This window comes from Pyrus communis, chromosome 7 (genome assembly GCF_041283825.1).
Source record: "Pyrus communis isolate YQ-2024b chromosome 7, ASM4128382v1, whole genome shotgun sequence".
In the NCBI taxonomy this organism is placed as follows: domain Eukaryota; kingdom Viridiplantae; phylum Streptophyta; class Magnoliopsida; order Rosales; family Rosaceae; genus Pyrus; species Pyrus communis.
In genome coordinates this window covers 11,192,618-11,217,621 of record NC_142571.1, presented here as the reverse complement: position 1 = coordinate 11,217,621, position 25,004 = coordinate 11,192,618, and the positions used below count along the sequence as shown (strand labels likewise).

The window sequence follows — 25,004 nt, the reverse complement described above, 5'->3', positions numbered from 1 at the left end:
TATATAAACAAAATACACATCTACAAGGGCTGCTTGATGACAACTAACCAGTATTCTCACTTTGGCAGTCCTCATGCATCATAGCACTAGAAATTGGAGGTCCACACTGCACATTCTTGTCATTTCCACCTTCGAAACCCGTTGAAATCTGAGCGTGTGAGCTTCCACACCCTTGCTGCTGAGTTGAAGTACTTTGTAGAGCACCCACTCCAAATGAACCAATGTTGATGCCTACATGTGCCAACATGGCTTTCAATTGCTCAGCCATTTGCACCTTTGCTAACCTCATATTCTCCTCTTGTTCGGCCCTAAGCCTTTGTATGCTTTCTTCTTGCTCTCTTTTCATCTTTTCCGCTTTCTCATTTGCCTCATGCATTATACGAATCATTTTTTCTTCCGCAACAGCAGTGGCTTGTTTCTGAGCTTCATAAGCTTCCCGAAGATACTTCACTTCCCTAGAAATACCTCGCTGTTCAGTAACAATTCTTGGTACATCTGCCCAACGAACTCCAAGGCCAAAGCCTCGCACTTGATTTCGCTTCTCCGGGCCCAGCACTTCTGCATAAATCCTATTACGAACCTCTGTTGTTACCTCATCACCACGCTCACGAACCTCCACTTCCAGATTTTCAAACACCAACTGTTTGAAAAAGCCTTAATCATTCGTAAATGCATAAAATTTCATTAAAGGTTGCTGGAAATAAATTTGGTCAAGTGAAAATGTATAAATTACCATCATTCTAGCAGATTCATCAATTGGGAGTTGCTTAGATCCTCTTTTGTGTGTCATTTTGAAAAAAGTCACACGATCAGGTTCATTTCCATCATGTTCTTCAGCCTAAGACATAAAAAAAATCCCAAAAACAACCACAATCATTAAACAATCACAGTTACAATGACTAAAACTATAGTGCACTATATATAACACACAAACAACAATGAGGGTAATAAACCGCTATTCCTGAAAAAAAATTGGAAGAAAAATATACTTTAGTTTATGTCAAATGTATACTCATTTGAAGTAAAATTAAATGTGAGATATAGTTTTTGAGACATTTGGATGTTTGTATTGATCTCGTACATTAAATATGCATGCATGTCAATGCAATTATCATTGACAGGATTGGGACATGATGACTACTTAATGCTTTCATTTTCTATTTCATTTTGTTCAAGCATTAACCTGAATAACTGCAGTCTTGTTTTTTGACAACGTCTTCTTTTTGCTGAACGTCTTCCTTTTCACAAGACTACTCCATTACTCGGACATTATTACTTTTTGGATAATGCATTATCAATTTGAGGCAGGTCCAAGCACAATTAAGAAATATCCTATTACGATCCCTAAACTAACCTATGATACAAAATGAGGAACAAATCACAAAAACTAAGTCAAGTTTTAACCATGTACTTATAACAGGAATGAAAACAAGACTAAGATTATGAGTTAATCATGAGATATGTTCACTATCTGTAGCATTATTCCTGTAACTTTATGTTCATCTTTATAAATTATAAGATATAGTGACTATCTTCAGTACTATGTAAAACAAGTATTTATTTATATTTCGTTTCAACTACGGTTTAATGAAGTATAGTAACTATAGTGTTGAAAAGTTTTACAAACCTTATTTTCAATTTTATCCCAATAAGCTACCAAGGCTTTCCATTGTGTCTGGATTACCCTAGAATCATTGCAATGCTTCCTCTGCTCGGAGTTCTCAAAGGGAACATAATACAACTTACGGAGTTTTGCCCTCCATGTCCTGAAACGATCATGCACTTTCGTTTCCACAATAGCCCTGACTTTCTCCTCCTTGCCAGCAGCTCTTGGATTTCTCCAGTCTATAGTGGCCTACATAAACAATAATGAAGTTGTGACACAAGATTGTAAGCATCCAACAAGTCAAATTTTACAAATTAGCATCAATACCTGGACCAACGACCACACTCGATCAAGTTTCAAAGATTTTATTTGGCGCCAATCAGGTGAATCAATTGGGATCATTCCACCATCACAAGCCAACATGGCTATGTAGCGCCCAAATCTGGCCACATTGTCACGAGGAGAAATAGCTTGACCGAATCTATTAAAGTTCAATTTTTTGCACCTCCCCCTACCCCACCGTATTTTGTTAACTCCCCTATTCCTCTTTCGAGTTGTGGGTGACAAAGAAGTAGAGCCACTTGATTGCGTATGTCGACTACATGTCTCATGGGGTTGGTTGGTTGCAAATGTTCATTTTCGGTGACTACACCAAATTGAAAGTGTGGTTAAGTTCGCATAGATGCCAAAAATGCATCATCATCAAGCATCATATTAGCCATCTACATTGCAAATTGCAAATGAAGTGTAATCAACAAGAACTATTCATTGACACCAACAAGAACTATTTCTTTACACCAATGAATATACAAGTAACATCAACAAGTTCTGTAACGATTCAAATTATCTACATTTAATCATCATGCATAAATTATCCTTAAATAAAAGTGACAAAATCTTTTCATTAAGATACACAATTATTGATAAAAGAAAAAAGATGAACACAATATATGATGCCACCATGTATTGTAACCATCATGTGACTTTTGAGTTGAGTGATCTTTGTCAAGGTGATCATCAAAGAAAGACCTAAGATTAACGGCTGGATCACAATGTGTAGTGTCTTAGAAGAGTTATAGTTTATATTGTGCATTCATTTAATGAACCACAAATCAAATACCAAAAGAGCCATGAATATGAGTACCATAGAATCTGAACGCTTAATAGTCACGTAGGGCAGATCCAGTTTTATCGTAGTGGTGTAAAGCAATCATGCTTATGCACCATGGTGGAGGTTTGATCCCCATCAATTTCTCTATCCCTTAGTAATTAGTTATTTAACTCACTGACGTTATGGATGGTAAAAATTAAAAAAAAACAAAAACAAAAACAGGGTCACATAGTAATAGGAATATGATCAATCCAGGGATGATGGATGTACTTGCACACTTTATTCTATATGTTCCCTATGAGGGATACTTATCTGAAAGACAATTGGGATAGTACTGGTAGGGAAATCCCTCATAATTTCAATGAGACCTGCAATCCCAAAGACCTGCACCCATCCTAGATTCTTAATCCCAAACCCACTGTCCTCTGAAACCCACTGTCCTCAAACCATAAACCATATTCGACAAAATAAACAGCCTACTTGACCTTAAACCCTAAAGAATAGAAACCCATTGAAAAATTGAAATTCAGAAACCTTACCTGTATCTTGGGCCTCTTGTGTGTCGGTGTGTGTCGCCAGAGGACAGAGGAGTGCCTTTGAACTGGACAGAGGAGTAGCCTAGTGGACAGACTCCACAGAGGAGTGGGTTCGAACTGGACGAAGGAGCTGGAATGAGCGTCGTTATAATTTTGGGAGAGTGAGGGTGAGACAGACTGAGAAAGTGTGGAATGGAAGCTTTCCAGTTTCTAACCCTTTAATATAGCTACTATTTTTTTTAATTAATATTTTAAGAGTGAGTGGGCACAATTTTGGGATGAGGTGGGTTTAAATCAAATTGTGGCAAACCAAGTTTTTGAATTTGGTGGTGGGAACTTAATATAAAAGAGGGAGAAGCCCAATTTTAAAAAATAGAGGGAGAATCCAATTTGGAAAAGGGGAAACTTAATATAAGTTCAATTTTATAAGTTATTATTAGTTATAGTCCAACTTAATTTGTTTTATTTTTTGGGTGAGGTCTAGTGATTAATTATCCACATAAGCTTATTTGTATTAGATTGCCAAATTTACCCTTAAATTGATTAATTAAGTAATTGTTGTTTATTTTTTCATTTGTGATTAATGTTAATATTATCCTTAACTATAGGATTAGGGATTTAAATCTCCGGTTTTCTTCTCATTACCCAAACCGTTCATTTCTCTTTTCTTGTTTCAGTTCTCTTATCTTGTTTCTCCCTCACAATATCTTTATCTTCCTGCGTTATTTTGCATTACTCAATCTTGTGTTTTGGGTTCTTCCTCTTTTTTATTTTTTGGGTTTCTTTCTCCTTTCCATTGTTATTTTTTTTATTTTTTAAGTTGTATCGAAGATTAATTGTGTTTATCTACCTATACCATAGGGTTTTATATATATATATATATATATTATAACACTCTACCTATATTAGAGATTAATTGCATATGTATCATTTGTTTTCTTGTTTGTAAATTAACCACATGCATCACAAATTTATTGCATTGCCTACTTGCATCACAGATTAGTTGCATTCTCTACCATATATATAGTTTAATTAGATAGTATTTACATATTCATGTACAATAGATGATTGGATACATTGATACACAAGATGGAGACAATCATGCTCATCAGGCATCATCTGTGCAATAAATGATTTCGTGATCATATTCATTTGCCTTATTAAGCTCCCTGATTTTATGTAAATATTGATTTGCAGAATTTGTCCTTATGCAAATTATCAAAGCTTGTAAACCCTCTGTAAAACTGTATAAATACAATATACCAAGATGAATGAAGATCATCCAAAAAATTCTACCAAAAACTTGTGCGTGGTCTTCATGTTATTTCCCTGCACTATTTAATCTTTCATACATGAACAAGCTACATAGTAGATATAAGTTCTTGATCATGACAAGTCTGATAATCGTTCTGCAATAACAATTTCTGCAACATCTAGCCTTGTTTGCACTATATCATCATCCCCTAATGTGTTTTCTATATCTTGAGCTGTGTTGGGGACTTCTACATCTGTATCGAGCATGTTGTAAACGTCTCGTGGCTTTGTCTTTGTAGCAACAAACCAATCAGTGTCAATAGGATCTTGAACATAAAATACTTGCGTTGCTTGTGACCCAATATGAATGAGTCATCCGATGGTAAATGATGTTCACAATTAACCAAAGTGAACCCAAACTCATCCTTCTTAGTACGAAACCTTTTGCTCTTAACATCAAACCAATCACAATCAAACAATATAACCTTCCAACCATTGTGATAATCTAACTCAATGATATCTGTCACAACACCATAATAATCCACATCTCCATACCTTGGATTCCTGTCGACCGTAGTAGCAAAACTACTAACTTCAGATGCTAAAAAAACACCACTGTTTTGGGTTTGTGCATGTCGATCAGCAAAAGCAACCTTAAATCGATTTCCATTCATGATGTACAACCTTTGTCAGTTCTAATCTCTGAATACCATATCATTGACTCAGCTGTGTAACGAGACATGTACAGCCTTTGTAGTCTAGAACCTATGGGAAAGTAGCGTAAAACCTTTTTTGGTACCTTAGTACATTCGATCGTTCCTGAATTTGCCTTCCTTTGCTTATATCTACTAGCACCACACTTTGCACAAACGATGTCATTTACATGCTCTTTCCAGAATAGCATGCAATTATTTCGACACGCATCTATGTTATGGTAATCCAACCCCAAAGCCCGGATAATCTTCTTTGTATAGTACAAATTTGGAGGAACAGTCTCGCACATAGGAAAATGCTCTCTTATTAGTGCCAGCATTGAACCAATTGCAACATCACTCATTCTATATAACAATTTTGACTGATATAATTTCACCACAAAATCCAACTTTTTCTTCTTGCTACCTGGATATAATTCTCCGTCTGCTTCTCGTAGAATGTTGTCGAATTGGTGCGCATCAATTGTTTCGTCACAAGCAAAAGAAGATTCACCAACATGATCTGACTCATCCATATGCACATGGTTACCGAAAACATCGTGAATCATCACTGCCATGAAATTTTCAGGGCTTTTTTCATTATGAGCTTCAGTAGTTGGACTTGATATATTATCAGAAATATGCACATGTTCGCCATGTTCAACCCAAGGTATATCTATGTAATGGGGATCCATAACCTCGACGTAGAGGTGTTGATCGATTTCAAATGGATCATGTTAAAACATATTGCAACAGCGCCGACATGGGCACTTAATTTTTCCTTGAAAGGCAGCAACATGTAAAGCATTACTGATGAATGCACCCCTGCCAATCAAGTATTCATTGGTTGTCCTATTCAGATGCACCCATTCTTTGTTCATCTTTACCTACAAGCATGTATGAAATTATAAGACATATGATTACACAATAAGATTAGTGAATTGAGACAATCAAACAAAAACTTTCATAAAGATCCAACTTAATATCCCAAATATCACAAACCAACTAAAAGCAGATGTGGTCTACATTAAAGTGCCTTATTCATTAACGGCTACTTTGAATAGAATTTTGTTTCATTTGAATGAACTCCATTTGAAGTCTGCTATGATAAGCTTAAAATTATTCTACCTATTTTACCCCGACAACAACGTTTTCTTGTGATATGTTTGATTTAAATGAAAGGAATTGCTGTTCTTTGTGTTTTGTGGCTAGATTAATGAGATGGAAAAAATCATATTAAAATTCTATAATTGCTAGTCAAGTGAATTTGGAGAATGTTTTGATTGTCATTGATCTCTTGCTCTAATTATTAAATCATTTGTTTGCTGGCATATTAAGAGTTGTTACATGTGCAACTGGATTATGTAGTGCATTTCTATCATTTGAATTTTATGCAAGATGAAAAAAGAGAGAGGAATTGCATTCATAAGAGCTTTGCCCTTATCCTCCCATTAGTCATGTGACTATTTATAAGAAAATGAGAAGGACAACCCTATTCTTTCCAGTGCAGCTAATACAAATATTAGTCATGTCTTTGTCTCCCAAAGACCAGGAAAGAAGCCATTGACATACCGTAGTGAGTAAACTGAAGAGGTACAAGACCGAGAATAAGTTGGTGCTAAGCTTTCGTCGGTTATAGCAAAGGAAGAGAAAGAGGAACAGCTGGAGTGCTTGGAATTAATTGATCATGTTATTGAAATCCTACAAACATATGATGCCAAAGACTTATACTTGTTCTTTTATTCATAATATATATATCAGACTACAAAGTATTCATTGCACCAAGCAAATTGATTCAGACTATACATAAATTACGAAAGAAATCTAGTAGGAAAGGCAACTAAAAACTTCATGTTCCTCTGTTACAATCTCAGATTTCCTAATTAGACAGTTCTGTAAAAAAAAGAGCACATATTGGTGACTAATTTACTTTTTTCATGCTCGCTCCATTATAGTTGATACAACATTGGAAGGATGATAAGCTGACATTCATGACTTACACTTATGCATTACACCCCTCTTAACATGCAAGTTTGTTAGCTTCAAATCAATAAGCAGCCTAAGGGAAGGGTCACAGGCCTAAACATTGTCCCTGACGTTACCTCAAGACCATAAATAAAATTTCACCAAACAAATTGAGTACCAGCCAAATCGTAGAAACAAAACGGTTCAATCTCTCTCCATATTTTTCGATTACTTCTTGTTTGATTCCTATTATATATCAGACCCCACAGAAAATTCCACCAAACAATTGAGTACCAGCAAATCGTAGAAACAATTAAGAACACAAAAAACAATTGAGTACCAGAAAACGATTCAATCTGTCTCGCATGGTTTTCGATTATCCAAGCGAGCCACCAAATAAGAACACAAAAAAAAACATATATAAAAATCAAATACATGAAGAAAGCCACACCAGATGGGCGAATTGGAGGAAAACGAGGACTTGAGTACGATTTAGGCACCGGCTGTTCAGAAATAACCTAAAGAACACCACACCAGATGTGCGATTTGGAGGAAAACGAGGAGTTTAGTACGATTCCGGCACCGACCGTTCAGAAATTACCTAAAGAAAGGCACACCAGATGTGCGATTTGGAGGAAAACGAGGATTTGGATAAAGATATTTTTGTGTTTATAGTTATGATTCCTTTGCCCAGGTATGCGATTTGGTGAAGCAGAAGTATGAAGGCTTACGTTGGGGAAGTATGAAAGCAAGCCTTTTTTTTTCATTTTTTTATTTTGGTTTCTCGTTTCATTTTTCTTTTAGTTTACTGGTAATCGGCGTTGGGGAAGTATGAAAGCAAGCATTTTTTTTTTTAACTTTTTTATTTTCTTTTTTCATTTCTTTTTTCATATCTTTTGTCTTTTAGTTTACTGGTAATGTCTCATAACCTTTGTGTTGCCACGCTATGAATTCACTGAATTCTGCAGTATGAACCAGACGAGAAACATAATTATAACCCAAAAATATATATACTAGGAGTAAATCTACAAGGGCTAATTAGAAAGAAAACATTATTATATTGGAATACAACACAAGTTGATAAAAGGACCGAAGTGGAGTCCAGCATAGCATAAGATAATTATATTTTCACACATCAGTGAAATATAACATAATACAAAATAGACCATTTGTCTTCATCCCCGCTGCTTAAAATCTCAATGGTAACATTCCGCATGTTTCGTGAGTTCATATGTGGGAGAGACAGGCTTGTAGGACAACTTTGTGCTTGATAAGTGTGTGGTTCTTGAACAATAACAATATAACTAGTACACTCTTCGTGGACGTTGAGCTGGATGATTGGTTGTGGAATTTGATGTTGTAATGTTTGAAGCAATAGACGAATGTGATGTTAGAGGTTCAGTTCCAATTCTAACTCCACGACGTCGCCTGTCCACCATTCTCAATGATGTACAACTTGATCAGATTCAAAAGAAACGCAACTGTATGAAGCAACCTTCTATTTTCCATAGACAACTTAGTGAAGGAGTGTGAACGTTTTATACTAGAATACAGGCACAAATCCATAATTGTGCCAACATATTCTTTTGTTATTATTTATTAATATTTATTGGACACAATTTATAACAGTCGTGTCATAAAAAAGAATTTATAATTATTAACTCATTTGTCTAAAGACCCACTAACTCTTGTATGGAGAATGATGAACCTAAGGGCACAATTGTTGGTTTTGTGTCACTGCATGAAGGACTTTTTATACAATAAGAAAATAAACACTTACGATAAAGCCAAAACCATATCATCAAGTAGCCAAAACAAAACTGCAGGAAGATAACAATCTATAAAACAGTTGAAAAAGACAAGAATCTAACATCTCCAATTCTAACTCCACAACGTCGCCTATCAATGATGTAGAACTTGATGAAATTTAAAAAAAAACACAAGTGTATGAAGCAACCTTCTATTTTCTATACACAAATTAGTAAAGGAGTGTGGATGTTTTATATTAGAATACAGGCACAAATCCATAATTGTGCCAACAAATTATTTTGCTATAGAGTGATTTATTATTTATTAATATTTACTAGACACAATTTCTAACATTTGTGTCATATAAAGGAATTTATAATTCTTAACTCATTCGTAGTGTAACTTTTGCACGTACCCTAAGGGCACAATTGTTGGTTATGTGTCACTGCAGGAAGGACTTTTAATACAGTAAAAAAAAATAAACACTTACTATGAAACCAAAAATCATATCACAAGTATAAAAAAACACAAGAAGATAACAATCTAAAAAGCAGTTCAAAAATATACGAATCTAACAAACATTCATCGCAGTTGGAAATGATTCATTGTAAATCTAAAACACGCCACTTAGTAATACAATGTAGTGGTATTATTCTTTACTTGTAAGTGAGAGATCTAAGGTTCGGCTCTCGTGAAAAACAAATTTGAACAACATTATTACTAACTTATTTTTAGGCTAAAATATTGCATAGTAATAAACAGCTCCATACCATTATTTACCACAATTTTATAAATTTTAATTCTTGGTGTGCTAGAGGAGGTAAATACAAAGGATAAAACACATACAATGCTTCTGACAAATAATTTTTATAGACACAAAATGTTTTTTATGCCTATCTTCAGTAAAAAAAGATGTCATCTAACCCTACTCGGCACGGTTTCCATGCCCATTACTGTTTTGTGTCATCTTTTTTTAACATTGGGCACCATAGATGGTGCCCTCTATGGAATGGGAACTGTTTAAGCTTTTTGGTGGTCAAACAGACAAAATTCTCAATTGTGCCCTTTGTTTTGTACCCAAAGCTCAGTTTTCTTGTAGTGAACACTGTGTATAGCCACTTAATAATATATTCTTCTTCACTTATAAGTGAGAGGTCTTAGATTCGATTCTCATCAAAGACGAATTTGAATCACCTTATTGTTATCCCTTTATGAGGCTAGACCCAACCCTTCCCTCTTAGTGAAGATAATATCGTTTGTTATTCCAAAAAAAAAACACTATGTATATACCCTAAAAACTGAAGCTGTGAACAATTAGAACAAACAAATGCATATCGTTATATAGAACGTTCTATATAATGTGCGTGTTGTATGGCCAAAAAAACATGTAAGCCAATAATTAGGTTTGAATCTCATGAATGACGAATTTGATACTAAATTGTGTGGTTTAGCCGAACTCCCTCCTCTCCTTAGTATAAAATATATCATTGTGCTATATATAAACAACAACAACAAAGCCTTATCCCACTAAGTAAATTCGGCTATATAAATTCTAGAATGTCATTACTCTCGATTTTGTGTCATATCTTCTGTTAGATTCAAATAGTCAAATAAATCGTTACACTAAAAAAACAAATTTTAAGGCATCCATCCCGCACCCATTATATCACTTTTTCTTGCTCTCTCTAAAATAATACCAGTTCATTCGTCATGGCAACAGAACAGACAAGTTGTTGCCTTCGCTTGCATCATGCTTCAAAGCAAAAGGATCAAATCCCATACATCTATTTGGTTTGGTTCACACAGCTGATAGCATGCATATGTTTTTGCTTGATTGACCAAACCCAACTCAGTATCAAATTTCAGATCTAACAAGTCCACATCCGAGGCCTTTCTTTTTAATTTAAAGTATAATTCATCAATATATCCGGAATATTTAGTTCATGTCACCTTTAAGACCTAAAACATTGTTTTTTTATTTAAATTTTCTTCCCAGTTTTTTAGTGTAAATTTAGGCTCCTAATTGTTGAATAATTGTTTTACTGTTTTAGGCTCGTTCTTTTCATTACTATCTTTGAAATTATTTATGTATAGATTATCTTAATATAATTTTATGAACATTTAAACATACGAAATTTCGCCCAAGGTAACCCTCTACAACACACATCAACATCTGTCCATACACACCAAACACATTCCAAGCATGAGACAACTTAAAGAGGTTCATTTTTAGGGGTTGGATATAAATTTAGGATGTTTGATCAATTTCTTTTAGACCCTCTCCATCGAAGATCGGAGATGATCTTATATTTTGTTTTACAACGTGGAAGGAAAATTTCGACCATGGGTCTCTTTAAAACCCTAATTTGCAACTCCAATTCGCATCAAATGAACCAAGCATATGCAATTTAGGCCAGTTATGAAAGTAAGATGGTCAGATATAATTTGTAAAACGGTATGAAATAGAAGCATTCCTCCAAGAATGAACCAACTGCTCGTACACAGGAAGAAACAGAAGGGACATTGCATGTGCTTATAAGATGTTGGGCTACTCCCCATATTGCCAATTGATTTTATAGTAGAATTTCAACTTTCTTCATGGTATCAGCAGGTTTTCCGGTGTGTGAAGTCCGCCCCAACGACTATACGTGCTCCATGTCACCCTATTTGTATTGTTTACGTGCTACGTTTAAAAAATTGTCACACGTAAGAGGGTATATTCAAAGTATTAATCCTACATCGAGAAAATGCAAGACATTGCATACGCTTATAAGAGGTTTGGCTATTCTCCATATTTTTAATTAGTTTTATAATGAAATATAAACTTTCAAAGTATCATACCATTGAACTTCGATCAGAATGTGATGTTGCATGAGCTGTCATGGAGGTGTTAGCATTTGTTCAATCTTTATACAAAAATGAGCAGAAACCGAAGATTCCAAATTCCCTCACCTTTGGGTAGGTTGGATTTGGAAGAGCCAGTCATTTTTTTATTTTATTTTATTTTTAAGAAACGATATTATTTACTTTAAGAGAAAGAGAAGTGAATTTAACCTCACGATAAGATAGTAATAATATGGTTCAAATTCTTCTTTGACGAAAATCGAACTTAAGACCTTTTATAAATATGTAAAAAAAAAAAAAAAAAAAATATTACTAAATTATAGTATTCAGTGACGAGTCAGCCATTTAAATATTCATTTCATTGTATGTTTCTTCAGACTGACGACAAGAAGCATCCACAGGACAGGCACCCTTTAGGCAAAATTAAAGTTGGACCTATGTGTTGCGTGTATCTCGGTCTCACAGATAAATAATAAAATATTGGCATATAACGTAGGAGAACTTTCAACTTTCTAGTCCAATGAAATAAATCCAACATGCTATTTTCTCCATTTTTGGCCACCTAATTCTGAAAAGTGGTGGATATAATTGAATTTAGAGTTTCGAAGAATATTTAGGATTTAAAAAAAAGAATCTCTCTTAATGAGAGGTTATATACCTTTTAGGTTTTATATGGGACTATATATTTGTTTATGTTGTAATTTGATTACGCCGGTAAATTTATTTTTGTCTTAATTTATCTAAAGTTAATTTTGAATTTGTTATCTTAAATTTTTCTTATGAACTTTGCAACCTAAAAAATTCAAATTCTTATGAAGTTAGATTTCATTACTTAAGCATTGTTAGATTAGATTCTCTAATCTCAATCTCATATGTTGGTTTGTTTCTACGAAATCAGACATGATAAGATTTGATTTCATAACAACTATGGTATTCAATTGTTTGTACTTTCAAATAACAAAATTGTAATGCCTTACAATTCAAGTATGTTGTTTAGTTATGTTTTCGGTTTAAGTCTCTAAACTACCAATATTAAATTTCATCATTTTTTTTATGTAATTTTCAATCTAGAAAATTAAACACAAAGCACAATATTTTTTTTCTTAATCAATAAGAAAAAAAATGGTTATTTATTTATGTTTTCTTAATCAAACAAATGGTTAAAAAATAAATCCTTAAAATCATATCTTGGAATTAAAAAAGAGAATTTATCACATATAGCCAAAATTTACACTCCAATTTCATAAATGTCAATTTTAATAAAAACTATCAAATATATCTAAAATTTCACTAGAATAAACCTAATACCCTCGAAGTTAATAACAAACATGACCCTAAATCTAAACACTGTTAGATAAAATTATGACAATTCCACCTGTTTATGAATGAACCTGAATTCATTTCCAAGAAAACTTGGTATTGTCAACTTACGATCTCATCCCCACCTCCCAATCAATCAGAATGCTCTTTTGTTTTTTGCTTCTTTTTTTTTTTATTTTGGTTTTGCAATAAAATTTGAAATTTGTTTGTTTACATGCAATTGTGATAGGCTTTTGACAAAAGGTAAAGCTCCTGATGATCGGTGAACAGATGGCAACATGTCATCCTTGCTCCCTTTAGCCAGACCCTCCTTCAACTTTGCCAATATATTTTCTTTTAATTTGTTAGGTTTTCATGGCATACCGAAGGTATAAGAATAAAATTTAATTATTATTTTAATTATTTTAATTGAACATTTCAAATAAATATGAAGGAGAAGGATAAGCAGAGGCCAGAAGGGGAGAGGGTTGTGGCGATGGGTGGTCCGGTGACAAGTACGTATTCTTATTGTGAGTTTGAATGAAAGAGAACTTCAACAATTTTAGGTGTAGTGTAATTTGATTTTAATTTTTAGGGTAATTTGGTCTATTTAAGCATGTTTTTTGCTATAATTGACATTTATGAAATTAGAGAGTAAATATTGGTTATATATGAGAAATTCCCATTAAAAATATGGTCCACCCATTTCTAAACTTAAAAAAAAAAAAAAAAAAAAAAAAAAAATCCACGATTGGGCCCTCATTTTGGTGTGGTCCCGCCATATAGGGTTAGGTGTAACTTAATTTTTGCTATTCAAGGAATGAAGTTGCTAGCCCATATGGTGTATGTAGCTCTATTTTTTGGCCTATTAAGGATGAAATTTTTCACTAGAGCTAGGAATGTAGTAATGTAACATCCCACATTACCCATAAGAGTGGATCCTGTAAGCCTTATATGTATATTCTCATCTCTACCTAGCACGAGGCATTTTGGAAGCTCACTGGCTTTGGCTTCCATCGAAACTCCGAAGTTAAACGAGTTCGTGCGAGATCAATCCCAGGATGGGTGATCTATTGGAAAGTTCTCGTGTGAGTTTCTAGAAACAAAACCGTGAAGGCGTGCTATGGTGGAGTCGAGTCCAGGATATAATGGGAGCCCGAGCGGGGATGTGACAAGTAGCCTCAAGGAGAGTAAAGCCCCTATTGAGGATACTCTTGGGGTTGAAATATCACACTCGCAGCTCTGTTACAATACACCAATTCTAATCTAAATTAAAAGGGTTAGAATGAAATCATAAAAAATATATATACTTGAATTTATTATATCTCCAAATGAAAAGATTAAGCATTACTCCGTCTAGAATTATAGCTATTTTTTTTCTAATAAACGTTATCAAGCCATGTTTATATACCATCCCCAATCGGGAAAGCTAAACATAGTCTCCTCAATAATAAAAATTATTAGTTTTAAATTTATTGGTAAATTTAATTAAACTACTACTTATACCATATTAAATAAGATCATCTGGACATGATTTTTAAAGTGAATAAAATGAGAAAAATTAAATTTAAATGAAGTAAGATAGTATGTAAAATGAGGTAAATTTTTTTGCATAATGTCAAACTGCCAAATAAGTCGATCAGATCCGTATAAGACCAGGTCCGTGATCATAAAATGCATAGGACTTGTCTATATTGATCATTATGTGTAAAAATCAAATTAAAATGAGGTCTATACTTCAGATAATAATCGAAGTTTCTCCGCGCTGGTCCAGGAACCCTTCTCTGCAACCTAACTTAAATTTCTGTATTTTTTAGACCCACCAAAAGTTGTCCGTTCACTCTGAAATTTTGACACGATCTTTCTTGACATGTTAGCTACCAACCCTAAAAATTTCAACATCAAGGGATCCCACTAGCTATAGTTTTGAGATTTTACAGATGTAAGTTGCTTTCCTCAAGTGGGTTGCAACATGTTTAAATTTAAGTAGACGGTGTTATACATTACTATAATTCTCATAAGAGAATTGTTATTATCACTCCAAAAATCTCATTCTACACTCCAAACTTTCTATATTAGGAAAGAAAAATACACTTATAAGGAATGTAAAATGAGATTTTTGAAGCGCTAATAACACTTCCCTTCTCATAATTCTCAGAAAGGAGAGTTCAAACTTGGATGCGAGAGGACATTCACAGCGCCTCGACCAATTGGCCTAATCCACATATGTGAACATGTTTAATTAGTTCTGCTATGGACTGACTGTTTTCTCCTAAATGGCGCAAAATCTGAAAAAAGGCAGTTTGTAAATATCAAGGGTGGCATGCAAATATACAGTACCAGGAGTTAAGTTTGCTTCCATTTACAATTTTACAGAGTTGAGTTTTAGAAGGAAACATTGTAAAACAATAGCTTCTAAGTGCAATTGAACTCGCTTAGCTCTTTGACCACATTTTCTATTGGTGGCCTGTAAATGGGAGACTCGTGCGTGCAAAGAAGAGCAAGTCTTCCAAGTTTACTTGCCTCTGATTCCGAAAACTTTCCCCCAAGGTTTGCATCAATAAAATCTTCAAATCTGCCGGCCTCAGCACCTTGGCGAGTCACCTGGGTGATTTTACGTTTTCCACAAAGGAGTTGAAACACAATCATACCAAATGCATAAATGTCACTCTTTGAAGTGAAGCGACCAGTGGTGGTGTACTCGGGAGCAAGGTACCCCATGGCAGCACTGGCTTTGAGCATGGAGAAGACAATATCATCTGCTAGGAGTTTGTGCAAACCCGATTCCGATAGTAAGGGGTTATAGTGGGAGTCAATAAGCACCTTCTCAGCTGATATGGTCTGATGAACTATAGCAGGTTTATTGCCTTCATTTCCATGCAAATATCCAATACCTGCCTCCAAAATATATCAAATATTCAGCATATCCAAAAAATTAGAAGGGAAACTTCAGCATATGCCAAGTAAATTTCACAGTACACTATATAAATGTCAAATTCACTACTTGTACATGTGTTGGCAGTCTCCAAACTATTAGAAGAACGAAAAAAACAAAATAAAGAAAGAACATTGACAGTAGCTTTATTGGCAAGATACACACTGACCTTTAGCAATCCCATTGATTATAGATACTCTGGTTGACCATTCAAGAGCCTCGGCACTGCCATCCTTAATGTCGAGATACTGTAACAGACTTTCATTTGGGATAAAATCATAGATAAGAAACCACTCTCCCCTGCCTTTTGAGCGGCAAAAGCCTCTCAACCTAACAAGATTCTCATGTTTTAATGATGTCAATATCTTCAACCCCTTCAAAAATTCAGCTTCGTCGGGCTTACAGCTTGTCTTGCTAATGCAGTTTATAGTAACAACTGATCCGTCTCTTAGGATCCCCTTATAGATGGCAGAAAAATTACCCTTCCGCAACAGATTGACTTCTGAAAAGCTTTGAGTTGCACGTTCCACTTCTTCTAAATTTATCATAAAACTCTCAAGAACTTCTTGAGAGTACCCACTGCTGCCTCTAGCCAATGGATCCCACCCGTTAGAATACTCCAGATTGATGAGAGGAGACACACTCTTCTTGTGAACTTCCTTTGCTTGGTCAGTACTAAGCCTGCTATCAGAAGAGTCAAAAGTACTCCCAATCTTCTGCTTTTGTCGACGATACCAGGAGAACAAGAAGAGTCCAGATACTGTTAAAGCAACAACAACTCCAATCACCCCAAAGACTAAACCAATTTCTGGGGAGTTTGATGCTTCTGAACAGTGGGTTTGGCTACAATTGGAATGAATATTTGCTGTCTCGGGGATTTCTTTTGGAGTAGATGAGTCTGGAAGACCTTTTCCAGAAAAGTTACTAGGTTCAAATGGTTGTGGCATGTTTGGGTTCCGAGCAGTAGCTGTGCATGGTTCTAAACCAGAAAACCCAACCCCACATAAGTTCGGGTTGTTTTCGTATTGGAATCCTTCATTAAGTCTCTTTAGAGCTGTATTTTCATTCGAAAATGCAAAAGGGTCAAATTATAATTCTTACAGAGAAAACCGAAGAAAGAAAACAAAGAACATTTTACCTGGAGGTATATTTCCTGAAAGAGTATTGCTTCGAACATCAAGGACTTCTAGCATAGAAGCATCAGCTAATTTTACTGGAATAGGACCAAAAAAACTATTAAAGCTCAAATCCAACCTTGTTAGCGTCCCCAACTCACCCAAACTTGCAGGAATTGCCCCCGTTAACTGATTGGATTGCACCGCAAGAACACTAAGCCTTTTAAGCTGCCCTAATTCCGTAGGTATTCCCCCAGTCAACTTGTTGTAACACAACTGCAAAACTGCAAAGTCCACACAAAGAGAAACTCAGGTTGAAATACTATGTTTAATCACCAAGTTACCAATAGCCCTGAGACTTCGATGCTATTCAAACTATAGAATCATTTCGAATAAAGATTCGTTGGACAAAGCAATTCATTTATTCAAAGAGGTCTCGGAAAAATAGCTTCAGCAGATTCTCTTTGCAGTATCAAACTACAGATAAACAGTCTTTCAGAAATAGTAAATAAATTCGAAAATACTTAGATCAAGGGGAAACGAGAGCGGGAATTTGGACTAGAGATCTTCGTATTAGAAAATGTATGACTAACAGAGTAGCACAGCCATAGCACCAATTAAATAAAACCTTTAGAAAAGAATAAAAACTGTTTCTTGTCCTCCCTCCATTTTTTAGCTAGATCGCCGGACTGTTTAAGTTCATTTCTTGAATACAGAAAAGAAAGTCATTAAAGTTAACGAAACCTCCAAAGTTTATTGCACATTATATCATCTAGGAAAAAATTTAAATTACAACTTACAAAATTATAGCTTTTAACTGCATCCAGTTTTTACTTTACTTTAATCTAAGAAGCTGAACTTTGATAGAATTGACCAGGTAAATGTAAATGAGAAACCAGATCAAACCTAAACCAGTATAAAAATATAAGAAATATAAATTGATCAATGCACCAATTTCAACCAATAAATTTCAGGGATTAAAAAAAAACCCAGAAATCCATACGCAATAATTCGGTGAGCAAAAGTTTTCAATGCAGCCACTTTTCACCACATGAGATGCAAAGCAGAAAAGCCTTCAGTGCCTCTTTATGCATTTATCAAAAAGCTTTACGTTTTCTTTACAAAAAAAGGGCAGAACAAGAAATTCTTAGACATTTAATCCCACACAAGCACTCTTGCACTTCGAATCTCACTCATCGTAAATTGGAGTGTAGTTTAGAATATCGCTTGTTAAAATAAATAAATAACACTACTAATGTGAACATTCAATCTCACACAAGCACCCTTGTGGCCAAGTTCGAATCTCACTCTCCGTAAATAATAGTAGTTTAAAATATCGTCTTGTCAACAAAAATGTGAACATTCAATCTCAAATAAGCACAAAACTTCAAATTTTCAACAAAAAACCAAAAACCCACCTTGCAAATTGGGCATTTTACCAATCTCACGAGGAATTGCACCAGACAGATTGTTCACATTGAGGTACAAATCGGCGAGCTGGTTCAAAGCAGCAATCTGCTTTGGGATCTTCCCAGTCAAAGCATTGAAGTGAAGGTACAGCCCAGTGAGGTTCCTCAGGCCGCCAACAGCTGGGGGAATCTGGCCCCAAAGACCCTTCCCTTGCAGAGAGATATTAGTCACACGGCCCTGCTCGTTGCAAGCCACGCCTTCAAAAGCGCCGCCGCAGGGGTCCGCGTGCGGCGTCCATGACGTCAAGAACTGGTTTTGTGGGTCCAGAGAGGCCTTCATTGCCATGAGAGCAGGGAGCTCGGTGAGCGAGGAGATAGAGAGGGGGAGGAGGAGGAGGAGGGGGAGGAGAAGGGAGAGAAGGAAATAATGCATGTTCGGTTTGTGGGAAAGAGTGGGAATATGGGAGAGAAAGTATGGAGATTTTAGTGGGTGAGTGGGAAATTTTGAAACTTTTTCAGTTTTTGGTTTCTGGGTTTTGCTGGGTTTTTGAGGATTTGAAGTGGAATGGGTGGTTTAGGCTCTGCATATAGCCTGAGAAGATAAACATGTGCTGTTTGGTTAATGGGAAAATGAGAGAAAATGGGTGGGAAAGTGCGGGGATTTCTTAGGTTTTGTTTCGAGTGTGCGGGAAAATGTCGGATTTTGGAACATGGAGGTGAGAGTGAAAGGATTGTTGGATTTTTTTAATTTTTTTTTTCCTTGGTTTTCCGAATGGAGACAGACAGTGGGGTTTGGTTTGAAAGGAGAGGATTCGAATCCGAGTGGACTCCGCAGGTGAAAACAACACTATCTACACTACTTACGACTTAGGTTACGTGTGAGAATGATTTGCTTGCTGCATGCATTGTTTGAGTGGTTTTTTTATTTTTTTTTATTTTATAGTTCATTTGTAAGCTTTAAATGCCTCATAAACCATCTCCAATCATTGGGCTAAAATAAACGTTAGGAAGAAAATGTATCCCTAGGCTAGATTCCCTTTAGGATTTAAGTTTGACTTAAATTATTCTAGACCCGCCAAACTGCCATATTTCAAACATTTTTTTGTTTTTTACTTATAATCTAACGACTATGATCAAATGAGATCAAATCTAACGATAAAAAAAGAAAAGATTTAACGGCCAAAATTAAATATAACGTCTAAAATAATTTAAGAAAATTATTTAAATCAAATTCAACTTGAAACTTTATAAATACTTATGTATTTATATGATTTTTAATTACTTATCGGAATTTAAATATTTTTAAATTAAAATGTCCATAAAAATTGATAGGAGCATATTTATGCGACTTAAATGGCTTGTTCTCGTACATTTACGTTATGTTTCTTTAGTTATTTTAGTTCTTTATGCTTCTTTTGTGTGTTTTCAGGTTCTAAGGGCAAAGTATGCAAAAGGATGCCTTTTGGAGCCTTTTGGAGCAAATTAGAGATTGGAATGGATATCATATGCTTGGAGCCAAAAGGATGGACGAAATTGAAGACTTGAAGTAGGAAAGTTAAATCCTAAAAAGACCTCATGTTTGAGCATCATTGAAAACTCCTACGCATTTTAGAACACAAAAACAACATTCCTAGCAACCTTAGGACATTGTCGTGTGTTTCCTTGTGTCTCCCTTCCTTGCCATGCAATGAAGGGCTTTGTTCCCTATTTTAAATACTTAAACACTACCACTTATCATTCACCACATATCATTCACCACTTATCATATCATACATTCATTTATCACTTATCATAATCATTCACTTATCACTTAACATATCATACACTTATCACTTATCACTCATAATCATCTACACATTTCAACCATTTAAACACATGTACTTCACCTACAACATCCACCTACTTCACCTACAACATCCACCTACTTCACCTACAACATCCACCTACTTCACCTACAAATGACATAACCATATGTTCCCTCCACTACTCCTATAAATACCCTTGCATTCATTCATTCATGGACATCTCATTTCATACACAACACATTACAAACACATTCTCCCTTCCCTAGCCGTGAGCTTCCCATCCATTCCCTTATAATCCAAACACCACTCCTCATCCATTTCCATAATCCCCCAAACCTCACCTTAGACCTTGTGCTACAACAACGAGGAAGATAAGAGGGCCTAAACGTTCATACAATTCAAGTGTGAGTTGTTGGAATGTTTAGGTGTTTCTTTGATTTCAAAGTTTAAATTTAATTCTCTTTGTTTTGTACGTATGAGGAATGGAAGAGAAGAGTGCCTAAACGTTCATACAATTCAAGTTTGAGTTGTTGGAATGTTTAGGTGTTTCTTTGATTTCAAAGTTATGAGGAACTAAACCCCCTTTAGCTAGGGGGTGATTCGAAACTATGTTTATATTTGCAATTTGAATTGATTAACTTTCGTTGGAATTTCATAAGTTGTGGATTCAATTTGTTTAACCGTTTGTTTGATAACTTATTTATGAATGTTTATTAAGAATGCGCGCTTAATTTTCATGCATAAATATGACGCTAGAATATAAGTGAATTTCACCTAATCGTTATGAACTTATATTCACAAGTAGTGGAGGTTGCTTATAAACAATCGCGTTAAATGAATTCTTGGCACGAGTTTCATGCTCATCATAGTAACGAATGCCTCGTCAACACTTATAGTTTTCATAATGCTTAATGATCTTTGATTGTATCTTTATTGTGCTGTTCACGTAAAGGACTTTTGGAGAATGTGGTGAATTGCGTTGCGCTAACCCATCCAATTCATTAACTTAAGGAAAACTTGACGGTTAATTTAAGCGGACCTAATTAACCCGGGGCGTTGAGTTTCATAATTTATCGAAAGACCAACTGAGAATCAATCTTGTATGCAAGTGTAACATGTGTGGAGAAGAACCCCTTGGCTATTCCATCATCCATATTTTATTCACATTCATATTTACATTCTGATTTAATTGCAATTTGTTCATTTAGTTTAATTTTGTCAAAACCTAAATCCCCCTTTACTTTAATGTCAAATTAGTTAGAAATCAATTTAGTTTGTGTTTTTAAGAGTTTTGAGTCTTTTGAACTTGTTAGAATCTGTTTAGTTTATGTTTTAAAGTATTTTTGAATTCTTTGAGTCTAGTTTAGTGTTTTATATTGTTTTTATGTTTTTAAGTCAGTTTCCAAGAGATTAACAATCCCTCCTAATCCCCGGCCCAGAACGATCCCTACTTGCACCTATACTACAATTTGACAAAAAGAGGGTTTAGTTTGTGTGCGTATAAATATCGCATCAGGTATTTATGGAAAACCAAAAGCCCACTCACTGATATGTGGAAGGGTTGTAACCCCCTTACCTCGAGTAACTGCGCTCGTCCTTAGGATAGGTCTTACCTATATGCGAAACAACTATAAAAACGTCAATTTAAAGCACATAACCAAAACTAGGTAATAACTTCTCATACAATGCTCAAATAGGATGCTTAGATATACCAACGTAATCTACTCAACCTCACGAACATCCCCATATTTTAAAAATAATTTTCCGACCACCCACGCGCGGGCACGTGCCTGGCACACATGTGGTAACCCTAACGGCGTTAGGGAATATTCCATCCAAAAAATAGAATATACCGTTGAAACTAACCTGACACCGTTAACTGCCGTCATGAATATTCCCTTAATCTTAACGGAATATTCCTCTTTCTTCTCCGGCTAGTCGCCGGACTCCGTCGTCGTCGTTGCTGGAAACTGGAAAAAACTTCCAATCGTTAAATCTCACTCGTTTCTCAACCAAAATTCACGAATTTTGTATGAAAATGAAGCTTACGAAGAGTAGAACAACACCTTACCACTTTAGGGACCCAAAACCAACTGAATCTCGTCGGAAAAACCCACAATATTCCGGCCAAACCTCCAACTCATTGAAATTGGGCTTCCCGACATCCAAAACACTTCAACTTTCTTCCCCGAGCTTCGTGAGAGTGTTCTAAAGCTCCCTATGACCTTAAAAACTCCTAAAAACTTCACGATCATGTGTGCATGAACAGTGCATGAAATCTGGGGTTAGGGTTCTTAAGGTTTTCGAAGGATTCAAGTCTCACAAATGGTATAAATGAACTCAGGAACTTGCAAGGAGTTCAAATCTTACCTTCTAGACGTTGATTCGTGCCATAAATGGTTGAATGGAAGCTCGTCCGTACACTTGAGAATGAGAGAGAAAGAGAGAGAGTGTTCGAGACAAAGGATGGTACACGGGAGATGATGATGGGGATGAGGATGTGTGAGTGATTCCTCCACAAAACTTTCACTAAATTCACTGTCTTGTTCCTCTGAACCTTTTCCTTCCAATCCAGAATCATTACTGGTTCCTCGTCATATGTCAAATCCGGACTTATTTCCAATGGTTGAGGAGGTATCACATGCGACGGATCCGCAATGTAATGACGAAGCATGAACACATGGAAAACATTATGCACTTTAGCCAGCTCAGAAGGCAATTCAAGCCTGTAAGCCACTTCACCAACTCGCTCGGTGATCATATATGGTCCGATATACCTGGGACTTAACTTACCTTTCTTTCCGAACCATACTACACCTCTCCACGGCGAAAGCTTCAGAAACACCCAATCACCAACTTTATACACTCTATCAGTGGCATACCTGTCCGCTAAGCTCTTTTGTCGATCCTATGCCGCTTTCAGGTTAGACTTAATTACCTGAACATTCTGAGTAGTCTCATCTACAATCTCGGGGCCCACCAAAACTCTTTCTCCGACCTCTGATGAACACAAGGGTGTACGACAAGATTTACCATACAGTGCCTCAAATGGTGACATGCCGATACTCGAATGAAAGCTGTTTTTGTAGGCAAATTCCATTAAATCCAACCGCTTGTGCCAAGCATCGCCAAACTGCAACACAGAAGATCTCAACATATCCTCCAACGTCTGAATGGTCCTCTCTGATTGTCCGTCTGTCTGAGGATGATATGTCGTACTTTAGAGTAATCTCGTACCCAAAGCTTTCTGAAAGCCACCCAAAATTTAGAAGTAAATCTTGGGTCACGATCCGAAACAATACTCAATGGAACACCATAGTACTTCACAATCTTTGATATGAATAATTCAGTTAATTGGCTTAAAGAATACTTTTCCCTCATTGGAATAAAATGCGCTGACTTAGTAGGCCGATCAACAATCACCCAAATCTCGTCAAAACTATTATGTGTACGCGGAAGCTTGTACACAAAATCCATCATAATATTTTCCCATTTCCACTCTGGAACGGGAAGCGGCTGCAATAACCCAAACGACTTATTCCTACTTGTTGGCAAATGACACACCTACTCACATACTCAGCTATCTCTCTTTTCATACCCGGCCAAAAATAAAATGGTTGAATGGTATGATACATTTTAGTAGCTCCTGGATGCATCGCATAAGCTGAGATATGAGCTTCATCAAGAATTGCTTTCTTTAATTCCAAATTATTCAGCACAAACATTCTACTCTCCTGCATAAGCATGCCATCCAATTCTCGAACTCTGAAGTCTTTCTTTTTCCCTTGATTCCTTGCTTGAATTATTTCCTGGGTCTCTTCATCAACCATCTGGGCTTCAAGTACACGATCAATTAAAATCGACCTAACTTGAAAATTAGCAAGTAAGGCTACCTCCTGATCTTCTACCTCTAACCTTACTCCAGTTGATCTCAAGTCTGCCAGAAGAGGAACATGACTAGCGTACAACACATTAATATGGCCTTGAGATTTCCTGCTAAGTGCATCAACTACCACATTCGCACGACCAGGGTGATAATCAATCGTGTAATCATAATCACTAAGCAGTTCCAACCATCTCCGCTGACGAAGATTAAGATCCCTCTGAGTGAAAAGATATAGAAGACTCTTATGATCTATAAAGATTTTACAATTTTCTTCATAAAGATAATGTCTCCACATCTTCAAAGCAAAGATAATGGCCGCTAACTCCAAATTATGCATAGGGTAATTCAACTCATGAGGTTTTAATTGTCGTGAAGCATAAGCAATCACCCTACCATGTTGCATCAACACACATCCCAGACCATTTAAGAAAGCATCACTATAGACTTCGAAATTACCACTATCATCCGGGAATGCCAAAACAGGTGCATGAGTGAGACCATACTTCAATTGCTGGAAACTCTGCTCACAATTATCATCCCACTCAAATTTAACATCGTTCCTCGTTAACCTCGTCAGTGGTAAAGCAATAACGAAAAAATCCTTTACAAACCGTTGGTAATATCCTGCTAAGCCAAGAAAACTCCTCACCTCAGTGACGGTTCGTGGTTGCTCCCAATTCTCCACTACTGCAACCTTTTAAGGATCCACCAAAATACCTTGAGCAGATATGACGTGTCCCAAAAATGCCACTTGATCTAACCAAAATTGGCACTTGCTAAATTTAGCATACAGTTGGT

General features: G+C 35.8%; 1 protein-coding gene and 1 long non-coding RNA gene across 2 annotated transcripts in view; one reads left to right on the top strand and one right to left on the bottom strand.

The window, feature by feature from the left end:
- The window catches only part of LOC148695717 (uncharacterized), a 74,423-nt gene that overhangs the window by 42,530 nt on the left and 6,889 nt on the right, over positions 1–25,004 (top strand). The window lies entirely within an intron of this gene.
- Positions 15,346–19,348, bottom strand: LOC137735479 (protein CLAVATA3 INSENSITIVE RECEPTOR KINASE 6). Its single transcript, XM_068474910.2, has 4 exons — positions 18,525–19,348; positions 17,130–17,390; positions 16,161–17,045; positions 15,346–15,950 (listed from the first exon to the last, which is right to left on the bottom strand). The coding sequence occupies exons 1-4, from the start codon at positions 18,946–18,948 to the stop codon at positions 15,472–15,474; spliced, it is 2,049 nt and encodes a 682-aa protein (XP_068331011.2). The 5' UTR covers positions 18,949–19,348; the 3' UTR covers positions 15,346–15,471.

Excerpts from the sequence above, each read along its gene's own strand:
- LOC137735479 (XM_068474910.2), bottom strand. The coding sequence starts at position 18,948 with ATGCATTATTTCCTTCTCTCCCTTCTCCTCCCCCTCCTCCTCCTCCTC. Across the intron at positions 17,391-18,524 it reads TAAAATGCCCAATTTGCAAG|TTTTGCAGTTGTGTTACAAC; the intron begins GTGGGTTTTTGG and ends TGGACTTTGCAG. Across the intron at positions 15,951-16,160 it reads AATCAATGGGATTGCTAAAG|GTATTGGATATTTGCATGGA; the intron begins GTCAGTGTGTAT and ends TTTTGGAGGCAG.